This window comes from Notothenia rossii (assembly GCF_949606895.1).
Source record: "Notothenia rossii genome assembly, chromosome: 7".
NCBI classification, from domain to species: Eukaryota; Metazoa; Chordata; class Actinopteri; order Perciformes; family Nototheniidae; genus Notothenia; species Notothenia rossii.
This window is the reverse complement of record NC_136905.1, coordinates 16,498,665-16,519,284: the sequence shown is the minus strand read 5'-3', so window position 1 is coordinate 16,519,284 and position 20,620 is coordinate 16,498,665. Positions and strand designations below refer to the sequence as shown.

The 20,620-nt window shown below is 38.4% G+C and overlaps 2 protein-coding genes across 6 annotated transcripts; both read left to right on the top strand.

Annotated features, from left to right (window-relative positions):
- Positions 1-578: 578 nt before the first annotated feature.
- LOC307046978 (zinc finger MYM-type protein 1-like) lies at positions 579-5,499 on the top strand. Of its 4 annotated transcripts, XM_079693661.1 has the most exons (4): positions 579-2,299; positions 2,389-2,496; positions 2,772-2,819; positions 3,054-5,499. In XM_079693661.1, the coding sequence occupies exon 4, from the start codon at positions 3,146-3,148 to the stop codon at positions 5,327-5,329; it is 2,184 nt and encodes a 727-aa protein (XP_079549787.1). In that variant the 5' UTR covers positions 579-2,299; positions 2,389-2,496; positions 2,772-2,819; positions 3,054-3,145; the 3' UTR covers positions 5,330-5,499. The 4 variants fall into 4 exon arrangements, with proteins under 4 accessions (XP_079549787.1, XP_079549786.1, XP_079549785.1 ...); XM_079693660.1 differs by having other exon boundaries at positions 2,389-2,819; XM_079693659.1 differs by having other exon boundaries at positions 579-2,496.
- A 5,051-nt stretch (positions 5,500-10,550) lies between these two features.
- Positions 10,551-16,230, top strand: ankmy2a (ankyrin repeat and MYND domain containing 2a). Of its 2 annotated transcripts, none has more exons than XM_079692359.1 (10): positions 10,551-10,768; positions 11,223-11,287; positions 12,271-12,409; positions 12,510-12,608; positions 13,147-13,307; positions 13,736-13,950; positions 14,181-14,316; positions 14,580-14,708; positions 14,893-15,022; positions 15,475-16,230. In XM_079692359.1, the coding sequence occupies exons 1-10, from the start codon at positions 10,702-10,704 to the stop codon at positions 15,582-15,584; spliced, it is 1,251 nt and encodes a 416-aa protein (XP_079548485.1). In that variant the 5' UTR covers positions 10,551-10,701; the 3' UTR covers positions 15,585-16,230. The 2 variants fall into 2 exon arrangements, with proteins under 2 accessions (XP_079548485.1, XP_079548484.1); XM_079692358.1 differs by having other exon boundaries at positions 10,554-10,768; positions 15,472-16,230.
- The last annotated feature ends 4,390 nt before the right edge of the window (positions 16,231-20,620 follow it).

The following is a 20,620-nucleotide window of genomic DNA, read 5'->3' as shown; positions in this document are numbered from 1 at the left end:
TATTGCATTTTAATAGTCTAAATATTTTTATATTAGTATTTTGATGGGAAAATGAGCTTATTTCTTCAATACCTTCCAGGTCATGTGACCTAATCACTGAAAATCAATGTTGGGTCAAAGAACTACACTGGCTGCATAGGACACACCTCTTTTTATTGCATTTTAACACTCTAAATATTTTATATTAATATTTTAATGGAAAAATTACCTTATTTCTTCAATACCTTCCAGGTCATGTGACCTAATCACTCAAAATCAATGTTGGGTCAAAGAACTACACTGGCTGCATAGGACACACCTCTTTTTATTGCATTTTAACACTCTAAATATTTTTTATTAATATTTTGATGGAAAAATGAGCTTATTTCTTCAATACCTTCCAGGTCATGTGACCGATTCACTCAAAATCAGTGCTGGGTCAAAGAACTACACTGGCTGCATAGGACACACCTCTTTTTATTGCATTTTAATAGTCTAAATATTTTTATATTAGTATTTTGATGGAAAAATTAGCTTATTTCTTCAAGACCTTCCAGGTCATGTGACCTAATCACTCAAAATCAATGTTGGGTCAAAGAACTACACTGGCTGCATCGGGCACACCTCTTTTTATTGCATTTTAATACTTTAAATATTTTTATATTAATATTTTGATGGAAAAATTAGCTTATTGCTTCAATGGAGGATCCTTTGACCTAAGATGTTCATCGTCATAACCACACTGTAGCTATGTTCGTATGACAAATAAAAACCTTGAACCTTGATTCATGAATTAAAGTGCTACTTGTTGTTTTGCCCGCTGACCGGCTGGTCCTGTTGCTCGTCTTTTTTTTGTAACTAGCTGATGCTCAATCTAATCCTGTTCTTCAAAGTCACTGTCGGACTCAGAATTCTCAGAAATGTGACCCACACATTCTGATACACCTTCCCCTTCCTCTACATCATCGTCAAATGGTTCTCTCTCTTCCAAAATCATTTGCAAGGCCCTCTGAGCAGAGCATAATTTGGCCATCTTGATCAGTTGTGATAAGACACACACACACAAACACACACACACACACACACACACACACACACACACACACACACACACACACACACACACACACACACACACACACACACACACACACACACACACACACACACACACACACACACACACACACACACACACACACACACACACACACACACACACTCGCGGGCTTCCCCCAGACCAGTAATCCAAACGAAAATATCTTCCCTCCGTACTATTTTGATAATTTGCTCCGCTAATAATCAATCAGATCGATCCAGAGAAGAGGAAACTTTGAAGGCCTTTTTCTCAAAATGATGACTCTGTAACAGTCATTATATAATGTGACATATTTTGCTTAATATTTGGAGTACAAAAACAATCGTCGTGGCGTAGGTGTTACTCTCATCTATCTCAGATAGAAGATATGATTGGAGACGACCAGCCAATCAGAATTGACCTTCTCGAGTTCTCCGATTGGTTGGTTTTGTGGCACATTTGTAACGCTGTGACAACTTGAGCGAGCAGGCAGGCAAAGCTGAGCGCTCAACTGTGGTGCCTTCAGTTTGCATGATGTCTGGCAAAAAAAGGACATACGCCTCTGGTGATCAAAAACGAAAAAATAGAAAACTTAATGAAGAAAAAAGGCAAGACAATAAAGGTATGTAACTTCATATTATGGCTCTGTCTCCTGTCCTGTGTCCCACTAACAATAGTTGGATAACTTGGATTTGGGAGTATTCTAACTTACTTACTACTACTACTTACTTTCTAGCTAATGTTACAGCTAGCTAACTAGCCAAGTTATCATTATTATCTCAGCCTTTCTGTAGAATAATGCGATGCTATTAACGTTACTGATTAATTTACTTTAGAAAAATTTAGCTCAGGCAGCAAGTCACACTCGTAGCTAATGTTAGCTAGGTATATGTGCTTGTTTCATATTTTGACCAAGTAAACCAATTTCCCCTGGGATTAATAAAGTACTATCTATCTATCTATCTATCTATCTATCTATCTATCTATCTATCTATCTATCTATCTATCGAACTATCCAAACATCATTGTGTGGGTTCTAAGTTCATGTAAATGCAAGTATTCATTGGCTGAATATTGAATTAGCTATATAAAGCTAGTATGTTCCATTTGATGTTCCATTTCAAGTCTGTTTCCATAAAGCTTAACTCTGTAACATACTCTCCTCAGGAGCACTTCTGAAGTACTTTGGAAGCCCACAGCAGGTGCCAGCACACACCACAACGTCCACTGAGGACACTGTTGGTGAGTTCAAATGGGCCCAAAGTGAGAGCTTTCTGAATTTGGAATATTAAGTCATTACATTACGAATCATATATTTCTTTATTCCATAGCAGGTCAATCAACCTCCACCGCTGCTGTTGGTGAATGTGAAACCACAAGGTCAGCTGTTGGCACCAGTGACTCCGATGTCATCCAAGAAACCGCCTCAGACAATGCTGGTAAATGATGTGTTAAGTGTATAGATTAAGCCCATAGAGCTAGCTACAATTGCCATTTGTCGAAGTTCTATTGAGCAAGCTCGCTGTTCATTGCTTATAATAAATATCTGTCATGCATGGGGCAGGAGTTTGATGATACCTGTTTTTAAGGACTGATTCTGGATCAGCACTTTGGAGCTATCTCAAAAGCAGCGCCATAGTGGTGAAAAGACAGCTGATCTAGAGACAGTCCTATAGTCATATATTAAACAATGATATACTTCTTTATTCCATAGCAGTTCCATCAACTTCCATCACTGAAGAAACCACCTCTGACAATGCTGGTAAGTTTAGGCCTACATCAAAGAGACCTTAACTTTGTTTGTCAAGAAAAGCAAAGCACTATATGTCCAATCAATCATGGTATTATTATTATTATTATTATTATTATTATTATTATGAATATTATTATTACTATTGTGTTCAATCATTCAACTGTGTTGTTCATTGCCAGGAACATCAACTTGTAAACATGTCAAGTAACAAAAACGTATTTTTTAAAATTAATTTCCCTATAGGTATTTCTGTACCCATTGAAGTTGAGAGCAGTACCATTACGCCTACTACACCTACCTCTGTAACTTCTACTCCTTTTCTCTCTGGTTCACCAATGGATCCAACTGGGTGGCCATCAGTACTTAACGATCACGTACGTACAGATCTGGTGATTAGGGGGCCAGTACAGGTGGACAGAGATTTTGTATTCCCGAAAACACCAAACAACAGAAGCTTTCATTATCATTACATGTTTAGAACACTTGTAAATGGTGAGAAAGTTAAGCGAAGCTGGTTAATATACTCCAAGAACAATGATTCAGTCTACTGCTTTTGCTGCAAGTTGTTTTCCAAGAAATCATTAAAGCTCATAACAGAGGGACAACAGGACTGGGTGAATATTGGCGCATTACTGAAGCTACACGACAACAGCCCAGATCATGTGAAAAGTGTGTTGACTTGGAAGGAACTAGAGCTCCGTCTTAGAAAAGGGAAGACAATAGACAAAACAGAGTTGTACCTCCTGGAGGCAGAGAAGAAGAGGTGGAGAGAGGTGCTCATTCGGTTGGTTTCCATCATCCAATCTCTAGCAGAGAGGAACCTGGGACTTAGAGGGACTGTTGACACCCTGCATAACCACAACAACGGGAATTTCCTCAAAGAAGTTGAGCTAATTGCCAAGTTTGACTCTGTTCTGAAAGAACACATCAGACGCATTGACAGTGGAGGAAATTACACTACATACTTGGGTAAAACAATCCAAAATGAACTCATGTCCTGTATCAGTGACACAATACTTGCAGCAATGGTGGCTGAAATCAAAGAGTCCAAGTATTTTGCCATCATTTTGGATTGCACCCCAGACGTCAGCCACCAGGAGCAGATAACTGTTGTGATTCGAACAGTGAGTGTGAAGAAAAGGACTGAGATCAGGGAGCACTTTCTGGGGTTCATCATAGCCCCTGCATCCACAGGGCTTGGTTTGTCTACACTCATTTTGAACAGGCTGGAGGAGCTGAAGATCCCCTTTGAGGACTGCAGAGGACAATCCTATGACAATGGTGCAAACATGAAGGGCAGAAATAAAGGGGTGCAGGCCAGGCTGTTGGAGAAGAATCCTCGAGCTCTGTATGTTCCTTGTGCAGCCCACACACTGAATTTGATGGTGGCGGATTCAGCCAAAGGATCAATAGATGCTACTTGCTTCTTTGGTAATGTTCAGAAGCTGTACACCTTGTTTTCAGGTTCTCCCCAGAGGTGGACCATCCTAAAAAAACATGTGTACATCACTCTCAAGTCCTGGAGTGAGACGCGGTGGGAGAGCAGAGTGAATAGCATCGAGCCGTTGCGCTACCAAACGAATAAGGTCAGGGAGGCTTTGCTAGAGGTGAGGGAAAACGCAAATGATCTCATGGTCAGAATTGAGGCCCAATCCCTGGCAGAAGAAATTGGATCATTTAGATTCCAAATCTGCACTGTTGTCTGGTATGATATTCTGTCAAAGATCAATACAGTTAGCAAGCTCCTTCAGTCTGTCAACATGCAGCTGGATGTTGCGGTCAGTCTCTTAGACAAAACCAAAGCATCGCTGGTAACCTACAGGGCCACTGGGTTCACAGATGCTCAGGCCACAGCAAAAGAGCTCTGTGGAAATATGAATGTTGAGGCAGTGCTGAAAGAAAAGAGGCTGCGGAGCAAAAAGAGGCATTTTGCCTACGAGGCAGCTGACGAGGCAGTGGCTGATGCCATGATGAGACTGGAAACAGGATTCTTTAATGTTGTGGTGGACTGTGGCATCCAGTCTTTGGAGGACAGATTCAAGTCCCTGGGGGAAGTAAGAGACAAGTTTGGAGTGCTTCACAACTTCCATAATCTGGATGATGAGTCACTTACAGACCAATGTGCCCTGCTGGGAAAAACATTGACCTGTGGCGAAGAGGCAGACGTTGACTGGAGAGAGCTAGCCATGGAGATGCAAAGCCTTCCAGAGCTTCCCAAAGAAGATATGACCACATTGGAGATGCTCACCTTCTTAAATGAAAACGAGCTGTGTGAGATCTATCCAAATCTTTGGATAGCGCTGAGAATAGCCTGTACCCTTCCAGTGACAGTGGCGTCCGCAGAGAGATGCTTCTCGAAGCTCAAACTGATAAAAACATACTTGAGGTCCTCCATGGCCCAGGATCGCCTGAGTGGAATGGCAATAATCAGCATAAACCACCAGATTGGCAGCCAGATCTCCTATGATCAGGTCATCAATGACTTTGCCTCCAGGAAAGCAAGAAGAGAACAATTCTGACTGTACGTACGAGAGGAACATTTGTATTTGCATTTGTTTTTTTACATTTCATTTCATTGTTAAGCAGTTTGTTTTGCACATATTATTTAATCCTTTAAAGGTATTTTTGGATCTATTTATATATTCTATTTAGTGTTGAGTGTTTTTTATTAAAAATATCTATCTTTGAACAGTGATGGTCACTTTGTCAGTCTTTTTATTCTGTACTGTCAGTTCATCAGTGCTATCTGATATGACTACTTTATTCAAGTTTATGTTCATTTGTCAGAGTACTTTTGATCCCCTAAAATGGGGGATCAAATGTAATATTGGACAAATTAACATACACTTCAACAAAGTAGTCATATTTAATACTTGGTCACAGTATGCACTTTAACCTCATAGTCCTTGTTTCATTTCAAATCTAATGTGCTGGAGTACAGACTCAGAGCCACAACAACAAAACATATGTCACTGAGGACTGAGGAATTTCTATATTTCTGTTCACTGAGTTTATATAGTCATTAGTTATAGCCTAGGTAGTTATTTGTAGTCAATTTAAAGACTGTGCTGCTCTTCTCAGGTCCCACTTTAGTGTTTACATGCTTATTTGTACAATATGTGTGCTCATACTAACATCATAAGACAAAAGTTGGTTCCGTGTTGTGTGTAGTGAGAACGCGCTAGAGTGAAGGGGGCCCCCAAACAAAATCTTGCTTAGGGCCCCCAAAAGTCTAGGGCCAGCCCTGCACCAGGTAAATAAATATGAATATATGTATATGTATATATGGGTGTCTGTATGTGTATATATATATATATGTATATATATATATATATATATATATATATATATATATATATATATATATATGTATTTATATAGAAGCTGACATACATGTATTGTTATCTTGTTTCAGTCTTTGATGAGCACACTTATTGTGCTATGTGTGCTGCCTTAAGGCCTCCAGGATCTGGATCTCCCATCACAGACTGGATGTGCTGTTGTGAAGAAAATGTGTAATTGTGATGTCTACATTTATTTATTTATTTAACAGGGACAGTGCACATTAATGAACATTTCTGTAAATATGCCAGAGTTAGCCAAGAGGCTATTTTTCATCTGTAGTCCCTGGACAGATTTTAAAAGTCAACCTAAAACACATTTAATTTTAAACAACTAAATACAATACATTTAAAAAATGCAACACTCACTACTGGAATACTTAAATCAAAAAATGTAAAAGACAGAACAATAAAACAAAAAAAAAAAAACAAAACAATAGAGCATGTTAAAACACAGGGAGTGGGTTTTAAGGAGTAGATGATTGTGTCAGCTGATTCCTCACTAACACTTGAGTATTAAGACAACTGAATGGTAATCTAAGGTACAAATATATTATAAATACATTATTTATTTCACTTCAACAGGTTCAGTGTGATGACTGCGAACGATGGTACCATGCCCAGTGTCTGGCAATGGACAGCAGAGACCTTAAAAAGGCAGAGACAGGATATTGGAAATGTCCTTTGTGCAAGTAATACTTGAAATGTGCTCAATGATGACGATTAGTAAAACATGTGTCCTGTGTAGCCTTGTTTGTATTACTTTCTGATCATTAATCACTGGGTCACATGACAGGGAAGCTATAGAAAAAACCCTGAATTTGTAATAGAAATATTAATATTAAATAGAGGATGTAATATTATCCGATATAAAGAGCTGTTTCTATTGTGTACAGACTAGTATTCAATTAATAAAGTGATTTTGAGTCATTAGTTATTGAAGAAATAAGCTAATTTTCACATAAAATTATTAATATAAAAGTATTTAGTGGGTTAAAATGGAATAAAAAGAGGTGTGTCCTATTCAGCCAGTGTAGTTCTTTGACCCAACATTGATTTTGAGTGATTATGTCACATGACCTGGAAGGTATTGAAGAAATAAGCTAATTTTTCCATCAAAATACTAATATAAAAATATTTAGACTATTAAAATGCAATAAAAAGAGGTGTGTCCTATGCAGCCAGTGTAGTTCTTTGACCCAGCACTGATTTTGAGTGAATCGGTCATATGACCTGGAAGGTATTGAAGAAATAAGCGAATTTTTCCATCAAAAAATGTATATAAATATATTTAGTGTTAAAATGCAATAAAAAGAGGTGTGTCCTATGCAGCCAGTGTAGTTCTTTGACCCAACATTGATTTTGAGTGATTAGGTCACATGACCTGGAAGGTATTGAAGAAATAAGGTAATTTTTCCATTAAAATATTAATATAAAATATTTAGAGTGTTAAAATGCAATAAAAAGAGGTGTGTCCTATGCAGCCAGTGTAGTTCTTTGACCCAGCACTGATTTTGAGTGAATCGGTCACATGACCTGGAAGGTATTGAAGAAATAAGCTCATTTTTCCATCAAAATATTAATAAAAAATATTTAGAGTGTTAAAATGCAATAAAAAGAGGTGTGTCCTATGCGGCCAGTGTAGTTCTTTGACCCAACATTGATTTTGAGTGATTAGGTCACATGACCTGGAAGGTATTGAAGAAATAAGCTAATTTTTGCATCAAAGTATTAATATACAAATTATTTAAGTATTAAAATGCAATAAAAAGAGGTGTGTCCTATTCAGCCAGTGTAGTTCTTTGCCCCAGCATTGATTTTGAGTGAATCGGTCACATGACCTGGAAGGTATTGAAGAAATAAGCTCAATTTCGCATTCAAATATTAATATAAAAATATTTTAAGTATTAAAATGCAATAAAAAGAGGTGTGTCCTATTTAGCCAGTGTAGTTCTTTGACACAACATTGATTTTGAGTGGATCGGTCACATGACCTGGAAGGTATTGAAGAAATAAGCACATTTTTGCATCAAAGTATTAATATACAAATTATGCAAGTATTAAAATGCAATAAAAAGAGGTGTGTCCTATTCAGCCAGTGTAGTTCTTTGACACAACATTGATTTTGAGTGGATCGGTCACATGACCAGGAAGGTATTGAAGAAATAAGCTCATTTTTCCATCAAAATATTAATATAAAATATTTAGAGGGTTAAAATTGAATAAAAAGAGGTGTGTCCTATTCAGCCGGTGTAGTTCTTTGACCCAACATTGATTTTGAGTGAATCTGTCACATGACCTGGAAGGTATTGAAGAAATAAGCTCATTTTTGCATCAAAATATGAATATACAAATTATTTAAGTATTAAAATGCAATAAAAAGAGGTGTGTCCTATTCAGCCAGTGTAGTTATTTGACCCAACATTGATTTTGAGTGAATCGGTCCCATGACCAGGAAGGTATTGAAGAAATAAGCTAATTTTTCCATCAAAATATTAATATAAAATATTTAGAAGGTTAAAATGGAATAAAAAGAGGTGTGTCCTATTCAACCAGTGTCGTTCTTTGACTCAACATTGATTTTGAGTGAATCGGTCACATGACCTGGAAGGTATTGAAGAAATAAGCTAATTTTTGCATCAAAATATTAATATACAAATTATTTAAGTATTAAAATGCAATAAAAAGAGGTGTGTCCTATTCAGCCAGTGTAGTTCTTTGGCCCAGCATTGATTTTGAGTGATTAGGTCACATGACCTGGAAGGTATTGAAGAAATAAGCTCAATTTCGCATTCAAATATTAATATAAAAATATTTTAAGTATTAAAATGCAATAAAAAGAGGTGTGTCCTATTTAGCCAGTGTAGTTCTTTGACACAACATTGATTTTGAGTGGATCGGTCACATGATCAGGAAGGTATTGAAGAAATAAGCTCATTTTTCCATCAAAATATTAATATAAAAATATTTAGAGGGTTAAAATGAAATAAAAAGAGGTATGTCCTATTCAGCCGGTGTAGTTCTTTGACCCAACATTGATTTTGAGTGGATCGGTCACATGACCAGGAAGGTATTGAAGAAATAAGCTCATTTTTCCATCAAAATATTAATATAAAATATTTAGAGGGTTAAAATGGAATAAAAAGAGGTGTGTCCTATTCAGCCGGTGTAGTTCTTTGACCCAACATTGATTTTGAGTGAATCGGTCACATGACCTGGAAGGTATTGAAGAAATAAGCTCATTTTCGCATTAAAATATTAATATTAAAATATTTTAAGTATTAAAATGCAATAAAAAGAGGTGTGTCTTATTTAGCCAATGTAGTTCTTTGACCCAACATTGATTTTGAGTGATTAGGTCACATGACCTGGAAGTTATTGAAGAAATAAGCAAATGTTTCCATCAAAACTATTAATAAAACGTATTTAAAGTATTAAAATGTGTATTCAATAACTGTATGCTCTGGAGTGAATTTGCTTCATATTCGCATCATGATCGAGAAGCTGTCGATTTATTAAAAATAACATTTTTCTTGTGTAATTGTAAAAGTCATTTGTTGATGGTCCCTAAATGAAGCCTCGTTTTGCAGAGAAGATCTCCCCGTTAAACTGACGCTGCTGGCGGGTCCGGGAAACTGACGCTGCTGACGGGTCCGGGAAACTGACGCTGCTGGCGGTTCCGCGAATGTCCGTCGAATATCCAACCTAAAACCAAATTCACCGCGGTGCCATTGTGGGGATAGGGTGGAAGACCAGATAATCCAGGAAGTAGCCGTGGGCCTTCAAATGTGGATTAGTTTCTTCAGTGACTCCTGGGACCGGTCGGACCAGATGTACTCCCTGTTTAGATATTGCAACGCAGGCCAAGCAGGATGTATAAACTGCAGTGCAAAAATAACATATTGAAGAAGTGCATATATTTCGTTTGATGTAGAGTTTGTTTGATGAGAAGAAATGTACTGATGGCAGTAATAATAATGAAACGCCTTTCACCACTCACTAACATTTTGATTAGTTACTGTAATTTAATTTCACAGTTTTCTCTCAGTAACTGTAATAAATGACTACATCATTTAAAAAAAATTTTTTATTAAGCAACTTGATTATATGTTATAACGATCGGATGTCACGTCTCAGCTGGTCCACGTTTAAGCACTTAAATTTCTGAATGGATTTTCAAGATTTAATGGAAGTGTTTATTTGAGTGAAAGTATAGGGGTAATAAACGTTTTGGTTGTGTTTATAGTTTATAATCCTCGCTGTTAGTAACTGTTACATATCCCGCATTTATATCTTTTCGCTTTTTAAATTACTTATTTGTATTTATAATTGCAAGTTACTGGACAGAAATGTCTGTATTGTTTTGGTTTGAACTGTTACACCCTTGTTAACCCTCACTCAGTGGTATACTCCAGATGACAGCTCAACCTGAGCTAGCATACATGTCCGACCCAGCCGACTGCTAGAACCACATAAAGCGTACATTTAATCAAGAGCTTCTCGTTTTATTTGTGCCATTATAGCCTATTTTCAATCTAATAATTACCAACATGTCTGCTCCGAAGAAGGGAGACTTGTCTTCAAGCGAAAAGGAGTTGTTTCAGGTTATTACTGCAGGTAAGCCCCTTTCGGCTAACGCTAATCCCTGTAGAAACACACACTGGGTTAGCTCTTATTAGCTTGTATGATACATTATTATCCAGATTTTACGAATTAATGTCAGACTGACAATGTTTGTGATCGGGGACTGTTTTTTTAACCATGGAAATTAACTTAGATATGAGTTTGCATGATATGTTTTGTAGTAGATAAGGTTAGATAGCAGCTAGCTTGTAATGTGTAGCTTGTAGCACATGTCCACCTGAGTGAAAGGAACTTCTAGAAAACATGCATTTCTACTTTGTTTCTGTGAGATTCTTTGTACTATGTATGTTAAATGTAACAAGTGCATTATAACAGATGCTTTCATGACCTAGATCTTTTAAATATATCTTCAGCAGCTGTACATACCGCTGTACAAACTTGGTGTTCGTATTCATACTTCAATAAAACTGAATCTTTTGCACTAAAGGAAATACTCAAGAGGCCTCGAGGCTGTTGGGGTGCAAGGATGTTCGAGTCAACTGCTTGGATGAGGTAACACATCTAAGTGTATCTTAGATTCAAACGTGTATCAAAACTCTGAAAAATATAATGCATACAACAAATCCAAGAACTATAATGGAGAGATCATATGTAAAAGATTATTCGCATTTATTTTTAATTAATCATACCTTATTATATTTTTGATGTTTGATACTTGATGGGTTATTTGAGGCACACAAATCTAGACTTACATTGGAAAGGAATCTACCTGCACCGGTTTTTGAACACATTTAAACAGCCCTCTAAGACTCCTCTATACTGCCAGTATCAACAGTGAAATGTTTGTTTATTCTCAAACTCAATAACAACCAATGCTGCTAAGCTTTTATTTAGCTAATTATTTTGGTTTTAACACAATTAGTTTCCTCAATCGACTTACCAGAAGCAACACGTAGTTATATTTTCTATAAAAAATCATTTTAAACCTCATTCTACCTGGCAGGTTTTATAAAGTGTACGTGGAATTAATACTTTTGGCACCATTAACTTGCATTTCTTACTTGAATGTTATAATTTTAGCCAAAGTGTAAAATGTAGAAGGTAAAACATACTAGTCCCTCAGAATAGCTCTTCCTTTGTTTGATGACATATGTGAGGGACAAAAGGACTTGGAGGACGTCCTTCATGTCCTTCTTTCTTTCTTTCTGTCATTCTTTTGTGTCCACCTGTCAAAATCAGGTGTTTCAACGGATGTTCTCTTAAATAATGAAAGCTGTGTGAGTTTTCTACATGTTGTTATTCTCCTGTTTACTTGAGAAAAAAGGATTTTAATTAATAAAAATGGAAACATTTGGGTGAAAAATGCCAAAATGTTTGGCAATGGTTTTGTTTGTAATAACCACAATTACTATACATTTCTAAGTTTTAAATATTTTTGCAACCTTTTTCATGTTCCTCATGTAAAATATAAATTCATGTAAATGACAGCCTGATGAGCTGACATGAGCCTGACAGCTTTTTTGTCCTTTCCACAGTATGGAATGACGCCTCTGATGCACGCTGCGTACAAAGGGAAAGCAGACATGTGCAAGCTGCTGCTGCAACACGGAGCGGATGTGAACTGCAATCAACATGAGCATGGCTACACAGCGCTGATGTTTGCTGGCCTGTCAGGTTAGAGTTAATTCTCACAGCCATATGATTCAAAATCTCATCTCTGTTGTTGTTTTGGAATGTTGCATTTGCTATGATTCCTCTTCCTCTGTTGCTGTAGGAAAGACTGATATCACATGGATGATGCTGGACGCCGGGGCGGAAACGGACGTGGTCAACTCTGTTGGAAGGACCGCCGCACAAATGGCCGCTTTTGTCGGTACGTCTCTTTCGCTCATTCTTCCCAGTGTTGTTAAGACACTTATTTTTCAGCCAGCAACATTTCCCCAATACATTTTTTCTTTAATAAAATATTTTTTGGTCCACAATTTATACTACTAACATCCATTCGTTTTTTTTTTGTGTATATTTATTTGTTGAAACGGAAATACATATTTTGTGCTGCATTCATGTCATATCAATACATTCATATTGAGAGTTTTTTCGTCTTGTAAATAGTGTCATAACACTCCCAAATGGTTGAAGAATTGGTGTATATGTCTTTTGCATTAACACAAACATGTCTCTAGTGTTTACTGTTACGTGTTTTTTAGTGTTATGTATTTGTTTGTATTTTTTGCACACCGGGACAGAGTTGCACTCTGAATCTCGTTATACTCTGTGTATAATGACAATAAAAGGCTTTAACTTTAACTTAACTTTAAATAGCCTAACTTGCTACTAACTAAATGTAATCATGTGACAAACATTGCTTTCAAAGATTGAAAAATGATCGGTCTCTTCTTTTCCGTCCTCAGGGCAACACGACTGTGTCACAGTGATCAACAACTTCTTCTCCCGTGCCAAGCTAGATTACTACTCCAAGCTCCAGGGTTTGGAGAAGGAACCCAAGCTGCCCTCCAAGCTGGCCGGACCCCTCCACAAGGTCATCATGAGCACCAACCTGAACCCCGTCAAGGTAGGACACTGCAGGACTGTTGTGTAGAATTGTATTGAAAATGTGTTAAAATGCAGACTGAAGAAATGATCTCCATCAGACTCTCCATCTAACAGCTTCCTCTTACAAACATGCCTTAGCTCCAGAGTCTAACAACGTTTTAGAGTGCAATGAGAAATTGGTAGAGAGCTCATTTGAATTCTTAGTCAATCAGGGAACATCATCAGTGATCCAAAATTCTTTAAATAAAAAATTGTAACGAAACAGTCCTGATTATTCATATTCAACACCATCCAAAATGGCCTAGAGATACAGTACCTTCCTCAAAGGTCTGGAAGAAAAACACACCAAGATGACACCGCAAACACACATCACATGGGATACTCTATTTTCTGAGAGGTAGATTTGGTCATTAGTGGAACTTGATAAGTATCCCTGATGGTTTGCAGATGGTAATGCTGGTGAAAGAGAACCCCCTGGTGGCGGAGGCGGAGGCTCTGGAGAAATGTCGCCGGGTGATGGAGCTCATCTGTGAGAAGTGCATCAAGCAGCAGGACATGAACGAGGTGCTGGCCATGAAGATGCACTACATCAGCTGCGTGCTGGGGAAGTGTGCCTCCTTCCTCAAGGACCGCGAGGACAAGCTGGATGGCCTCATCAAGAGGTGAGGCCAAGCGGGATGTTTCCTAAGGACTGTGGCCCTTTTTAGCCAGACTGCACTTTTCATTGTTTACTAAAGGACCATATTGAGGTTTACCGTAGTCTGTATAATGACTGGAGATCTGTCTATTCCAGTATGACTTCTGTTCGGTTAACATGAAACCCCAGGCTGAAAATGAATCTTACAAAATGTGTTGAAGCACTGTCTTTTCTCTTTGACCCCCCGTCCTGCAGTTTGCTGAAGGGTCGTGACAGCGATGGCTTCCCCCTATTCCAGGAGAAGTTTCTCAGAGAGTGCATCCGCAAGTTTCCCTTCTGCGACGCCACTCTCCTGCAGCAGCTGGTGCGGAGTGTCGCCCCTGTGGAGATTGTGAGTCTGGATGAATGATAAAAGATTATTTTATTCAGCAACGTGTTCAAAGCCAGTATTTCTTTAAAGTGGAAAGGTAACGCTTTCAGTTCAGATTTTGTGAAGGTTTGATGTGTTTAAATGGAGCTCTCTAGTTGTTAACAGAAAACTCCTTTATTTCAGACACACTTTACTTGGGAGACTCTTCCAATTATAAAACTAGTTTTATGTCTAATTTGTTTAATTGTTTTTCTCCTCCATTTTCTTTCCTTTCGCTGACGCAGGGTAACGACCCCACAGCTCTGTCAGTGCTGACTCAGGCCATCACAGGTCAGGTCGGCTTCATGGACGCAGAGTTCTGTACCACCTGTGGAGAGAAGGGAGCGGAGAAGAGATGCTCCATCTGTAAAATGGTGAGTGTCAAATGTTCAGTGTTATACTTGGTAGATGCTTTCCCTCTTCAATACACAGAGAAAAACAAAATGCACACACTGTCAAAGTAAAGCTCTCTTCATGCTGGTGTTCATTCTCTCTTCCTTTTTGGTATTATTCTCATTGCATCCCATGTTAAATTAAATGTCTAATTTGTTTATTTAGGTGATCTACTGTGACCAGGCCTGTCAGAAGATGCACTGGTTCACCCACAAGAAAGTGTGCAAGACGCTCAAAGAGCAGAGGGAGAAGCAGGAGGAAGAATCGGCCCAACTGAGGATGGAGCAGAGTAATGGTACTTCATCAACATCTGTCTATTAGACAAAATATGTCAAAGAATAAAACACTGCAACAGTGTCAAACACATCCAAATAGTGTTTAATGGTAAGAGGTGATTCCTTCATAATTATAAGTAAGTAAAGAAGGACAGACAGTTAATTTAATCAGCAAAAGTGCAAAAGAAGCAGTAATAACTAATATTATAACTAGCTATATATAGCAAAAACTACAGGTTAACAACCAAAAGAACTCCTTCAGAATCAATTGGAACGATGCTGAAACCTGATTTTTAAATGAAATTCGAGTTTCTTCACACAAAGTCATTTATTTTCCATGTTACATATTGTCAGAATTAAGTAATGTTCATTATTCCAACATGAACAGTGGGAATAGCTAAACTCAACCCCCGATGTCTTGATTTAGCATAAAAGCAGTTCAGAGCTAACAGAATCGTCTCTGTTTCAGAAGAGAGTGACGCCGCGCAGGAGGCCATGCAGGAGCTCTCAGTGGAGAGCAACAGTGAGGTCCCCCCCTCAGAAACTTCAGACCCCGCTCCCATTGCTGCTGCTGACAACTGAGGAACATCAGGAAGCACATCCATACAACACAGACAGAGCAAACTGGCAGTGAGACTGAAAGCCAGATGAGGACTGATCCAGCAGGAGATAAGAACCCATATTTATTATCGACCTGAGACCGTCACAGGGCAGAGAGAAACTAACACACACAAGGAAGGTTTGTGCTACAGCGGTCATCTTTATGTCATTTTTATATGTTATTTTCCAGATATTGTCTTATGTGAACGTGAAAATGGCGTAGGCTGGTGTGTTTGTGGTCACTGGGAGGGAAGACATGAAGAGCTAATGGTTCACATGAATAATGGAAAGCATATTTCTGCCTTAAACTGTAGCATCCTGTGCAGGAGAGAAGTGACTGCGTAGCCAATCAGAGCTGTCGTTAGTTTGCAATATACCTAATTTTGTTATTTGGATTTTTTTATTTTTACGGATAATGTTATGGGGGTGGATGGCATGGCTGCACTATATTGACCAAAAATGTATATTTTTTAAATGTAAACAACATGATTTTATTTGTTGTGCATGGTAAAGATGACGTTAATGCTCAGGATTTTCAAAACGGTAACATAATTGAAAGGGGTTTTTTCCCCTCAAAATGCAGCAACATTCATTGATTAAACATTGTTGTACACAGCACAATGACACCCCTACTAGGATACTTTTTTGTGTGATGCATTTCATTTATTGTGCAGCCTGAAAACCAACTGACACCAGATCCAACAAGGCTTTGTTTGTCTTGAACCCTGACAATCTACAATATGTCAACAACTTGATCTGAGTCTCGTTAAATAAAGACCAACTTCATCATGTCCATGTTGGGTGGTACACACACGATAATCAAATTCCTGTTTCCTGTTTTCTCACCATAACCTTAACCTGTCTCCAGGCAGAATGCGTTATTAAAGCAAGGTAGACAATAATGAAGACGTTTTCAAAAAGGTTCCAGAGGGCGAGAACACAGATTACTTTAAATTATTTCTCCACCCACTGAGCATTGCACTCTGATAACATTATGGCCATTTATGGGAGTCACAATTGACAGTTAAAAAAACCAAGTAAAATATATATAATTATTCTATTGGTTCCTCCTAGTCAAAACCTGGGCGCCTAGTCGCCTACCTAACCCACAATGCAACTCAATCACTTACTTTAATATTTTATTTTTGTCATTAGCCCTCACATTTATACACGGATTTCATGCAGCTACACCAAGCCACAAAAAGCTTTCCAATTGTTTTCACATTACATTTTTCCCAAGATCTGTAGTGGAGTTATATGAAGGGCTAATATAACCATCAGTAGGCATTAAACTGTGTTTTGACAGAGTATTATAACATTTTGAGCAGAACACAGATTTATTAATACACTGCAAACAGATCTTGGCACTGACAAACGTCCTCTCAGATGGAGGACTATGTTGCCCGTCTGCAGAAGGCCACAGACTGGAGGACACGATGACGCTCCTGGCTGTAAATCTGGAATGACCTCTTGACCTCCTCCTCTCAACAGACTTCACCTCTGACACAACAGAAAGAGACCAGACGACTGACAAACTTTCATGGCAAAATATCACAAAACACACACGTTGTACTTGCAGCTTCGCAGATTAAATGCATTTTCCTCTGAATATTTTATACATCTTACGTTTTCTATCTAAAACCTGGATAGAAGGCAAGCAGTGGATCACATGGGGGCGATACCCGGGTTCATGGGAGATGGGAATAAGAAAAAAAGCTGCAGAAAAGCCCTCACAAATTACAAATAAAAGTTCAATCTAGTTTGTAATAATGCTGTTGGTGCTCGTGTAGGCTGTTAAAAGCATAAACAAAGACTGTCTGAGGCGCTAAGCCACTCTGAATGGGTTTCATCACTGACTTGCAGTCTGCAGCTGCTTCACCCTCCTGAGCTTGTACATCGTGTCCAGAAGCTGCAGGCAGGTCAGATGATTCAGGGCCCCTGTATGAGATGCCAGGGAGATATATATATATATTAATGTGTAATAATAGTGTTTGAGATAAATCAGTCAACCTCAGCCCCCTCCATTGTCCATCCTCTGCATTTTCACACCTGTTGCTTGGAAACTCCTGTTTTGCTTGAAATCACAACAAACTAAAAAAGTGTTGTATTTCAAACTTTTAAATCACTTATATGTTTATTTTCTTGCATGGAGTATGGTAGATTTAGGTACATCTTGTTCATTTTGTAGGTGATTTAATGGATCATTCACCTGCAGGGAAGACACATATCCAGCAGAGAGCAGTGTTCACCAGGATTAACAGGCACCAACGTGTCGATGTCAATTTCCTTTTTGTTTTCCTTGTTTATTCACATAAGGGTTCTCTACAATTGAAGCCCAAAACGATTTGTCTTTGGATCCAAGCTAAACATGCGATCGCATTGATACACACTTTCATACCGAGACAGGAGAAACCAGTTGCTGCAGTAAGTCTTTCTTATGTCCACGTGTGCACAAACATAACTGTGTGATATGTACTTGCATAAGGAGCATGTGCGTGTATAAAAAACAGAGAGGAAAATTGAATTTCCCCCTCGGGGGATCAATAAATGTCCATCTTAATCTTAATCTTAAGAATCCCTCTGTGCTTCACTCACATATTAAAAAGAAAAACAGTTTTGTTAATAATGTTGGGAGACTGACTGCACTAAGGGATTAATGAAGTCTTCTCTTTATCCATACATATACAATACAATTGATGATATTTTGTATTAGAAATCTGAATATGCAAATTAACTAAATATACAACATTTGAATTTAAAGTACCTTAAAGTTGTACTTACAATAAATAGTTAGTGAGTTACTCTCCAGCACTGGTTTGTATGAGGGATGCTAAAACATTTTTAAAAAGCAGGTGAAAATGTACCATAAGTATTTTGGTGAGTAACTAAACTGGTATTAGTAAAATACTAATAATAAAGTATAATTAATTGTGACGTATGAGACACAGTCCTCCATATGTCTTCCGTTGGGATCTTTTCCAACTCTGTATCCTCCGTGACCTTTCCTTCTTGGCTTTGTGCCAGGTGTTGAGCATTCCTCTTGTTCCCCTCCGGTCGACCCTCGCCACACCTCCCGTTCCTGCATGTGGGCGCTTCCTGATCGTGCACCAACTCCAGCCATGCTGCTTGTCAATATGCTATTAACCCAGCCACCTTTCATTTCCCATGAGGGTAACGGGCTACCGAATTCCTGCTGCTGAGTTTGGCTGCTGCTGAGGGCACACAAGAGAGAGCCTATCATATTCACTTTTATGCATTCGTTTAAGCCGGTCCCATAAGAAGAGGCTCAGAGGGGCGGTGAAGTGTGACCTTCTGAGAAGAGCTGGGAAGTGAAAGATCCTTTGCTCCTGTTTGAGGACTTACAAAGGAGAGAGGAAACAATAAAATAATCAGTGAAGTTAAGTGACAGACTAGCTTCACCTGCTCAGGAGATTTACATTTATTTAACTCACATATAAAAAAGTCAGTGAAAATTAACCACATTATTTTACTCAAGTGTACTTAAGTAAGTAAGAGGTATTTGTACTTTACTTGAGTATTTTCATTTTATGTTACTTATACTCCACTATATTCTCGTAGCAGACATCACTTATCATTAACCAGTGATGCTTATGAGTATACCCACTTATGAGTACTTTTAGATTTGGTACTTAAGTATACTTTTCTGCTAATACTTTTGTACTTTTTCTCAAGTAAAATGTTAAATGCAGGGCTTTTACTTTTAACTTAGGAGTTCTAAGGTCTACTATCTGAGAACTTCTTCCTCCATTGCCAAAAGTACGAGGTCCACTCAACTTTATTCCAGAACTAGATTGTTGAACGTCTCGTCCCAAAACTGTGAGCATTAATTCTGCCATTGGATGAGTCTTCATTAATCCATTGAAGCTCAGTGGTTTGCTTTGATTCAGCCACAAAGCACATGAGGTCAACCGCTGGTGTTGGATGATGAGTCCTGGATCATAGTTGCTGTCTCAGTTCCTCTCAAAGGTGTTGCATGGGGTTGAGGTCAGGGCTCTGTCAAGTTCTTTGACACCAAACTGAAAGAAAAACATGTATTTATGGAGCTGGCTTTGTTGCATGGAGGCACTGTCATTTTGAAGCAAGAAACAGCCAAACACAAACCACAAACAAATGTCCCAGACCAAAAGTAGAAACATGTAGGTTGACAGGTGTCCACATTTGTTGGCCATAGTGCATCACTAATTGGACCTAAATTCCTACTGACTGGTAATCCCTCCCACTTTCCTTCATTCACCATCTTTCTTTTTCTCCTCATTTCATTCTTCAACTTTTCCTTTTTTAATTCCTCCTTTTTAAATTGTTCCTTTCTTCTCCTCTTCCTACCTTGCTGTTTTCTTCATGTTGTATCTGCCTCTTATCTGAAGTATTTCGTTCTGATCGGAATTGCAAAATTGGTGGTATGTGGACATTTTGTATCCCCACATACTTGATTAAAGAGTGATTACTTTCTCTTTGGAGAGGAAAGAATTGTCCTGAGGCCTACTCCACTCTCTATCCTGAAAAGAGACCACAGCCCAAAAAAAGTGCATGTTTGATAATAAAAGCTAAGTGATCTGAGTATCACCTTTCATTCACATGAGCAACAATTAGAAACTCCTCACGATGCCTCTTTTCAAATCACTACGACAGGACTGGATTGAATGTTCCCCACAAAGTAATTACACCTCTTCTGGTTTTTGTTCAGCGGACACACAAAGACTGCAGTTAGTCTGAGCACTCTAATCATTACATGTGCAACTGACAGGGAAGAGGCAGGCAGGGGGAGGGTGGCATAGACAGACAGCGTATTACACACAGACCATATCAGCTTTCGTTCCTGAATAAAACACCAGAGGCAAGTCGCAACGTGGAGAATACCAAACATAAACTAACCAGAAGGTCAAACCTGAGTGGGTACCATCAGATGTGTACTCATATGTAGTTATTAATGCTCCATCACTTCTGAATAACAAGCAGCTGTTGGTTGGATCACAGTCAAATAATGTTTGCAATGATGT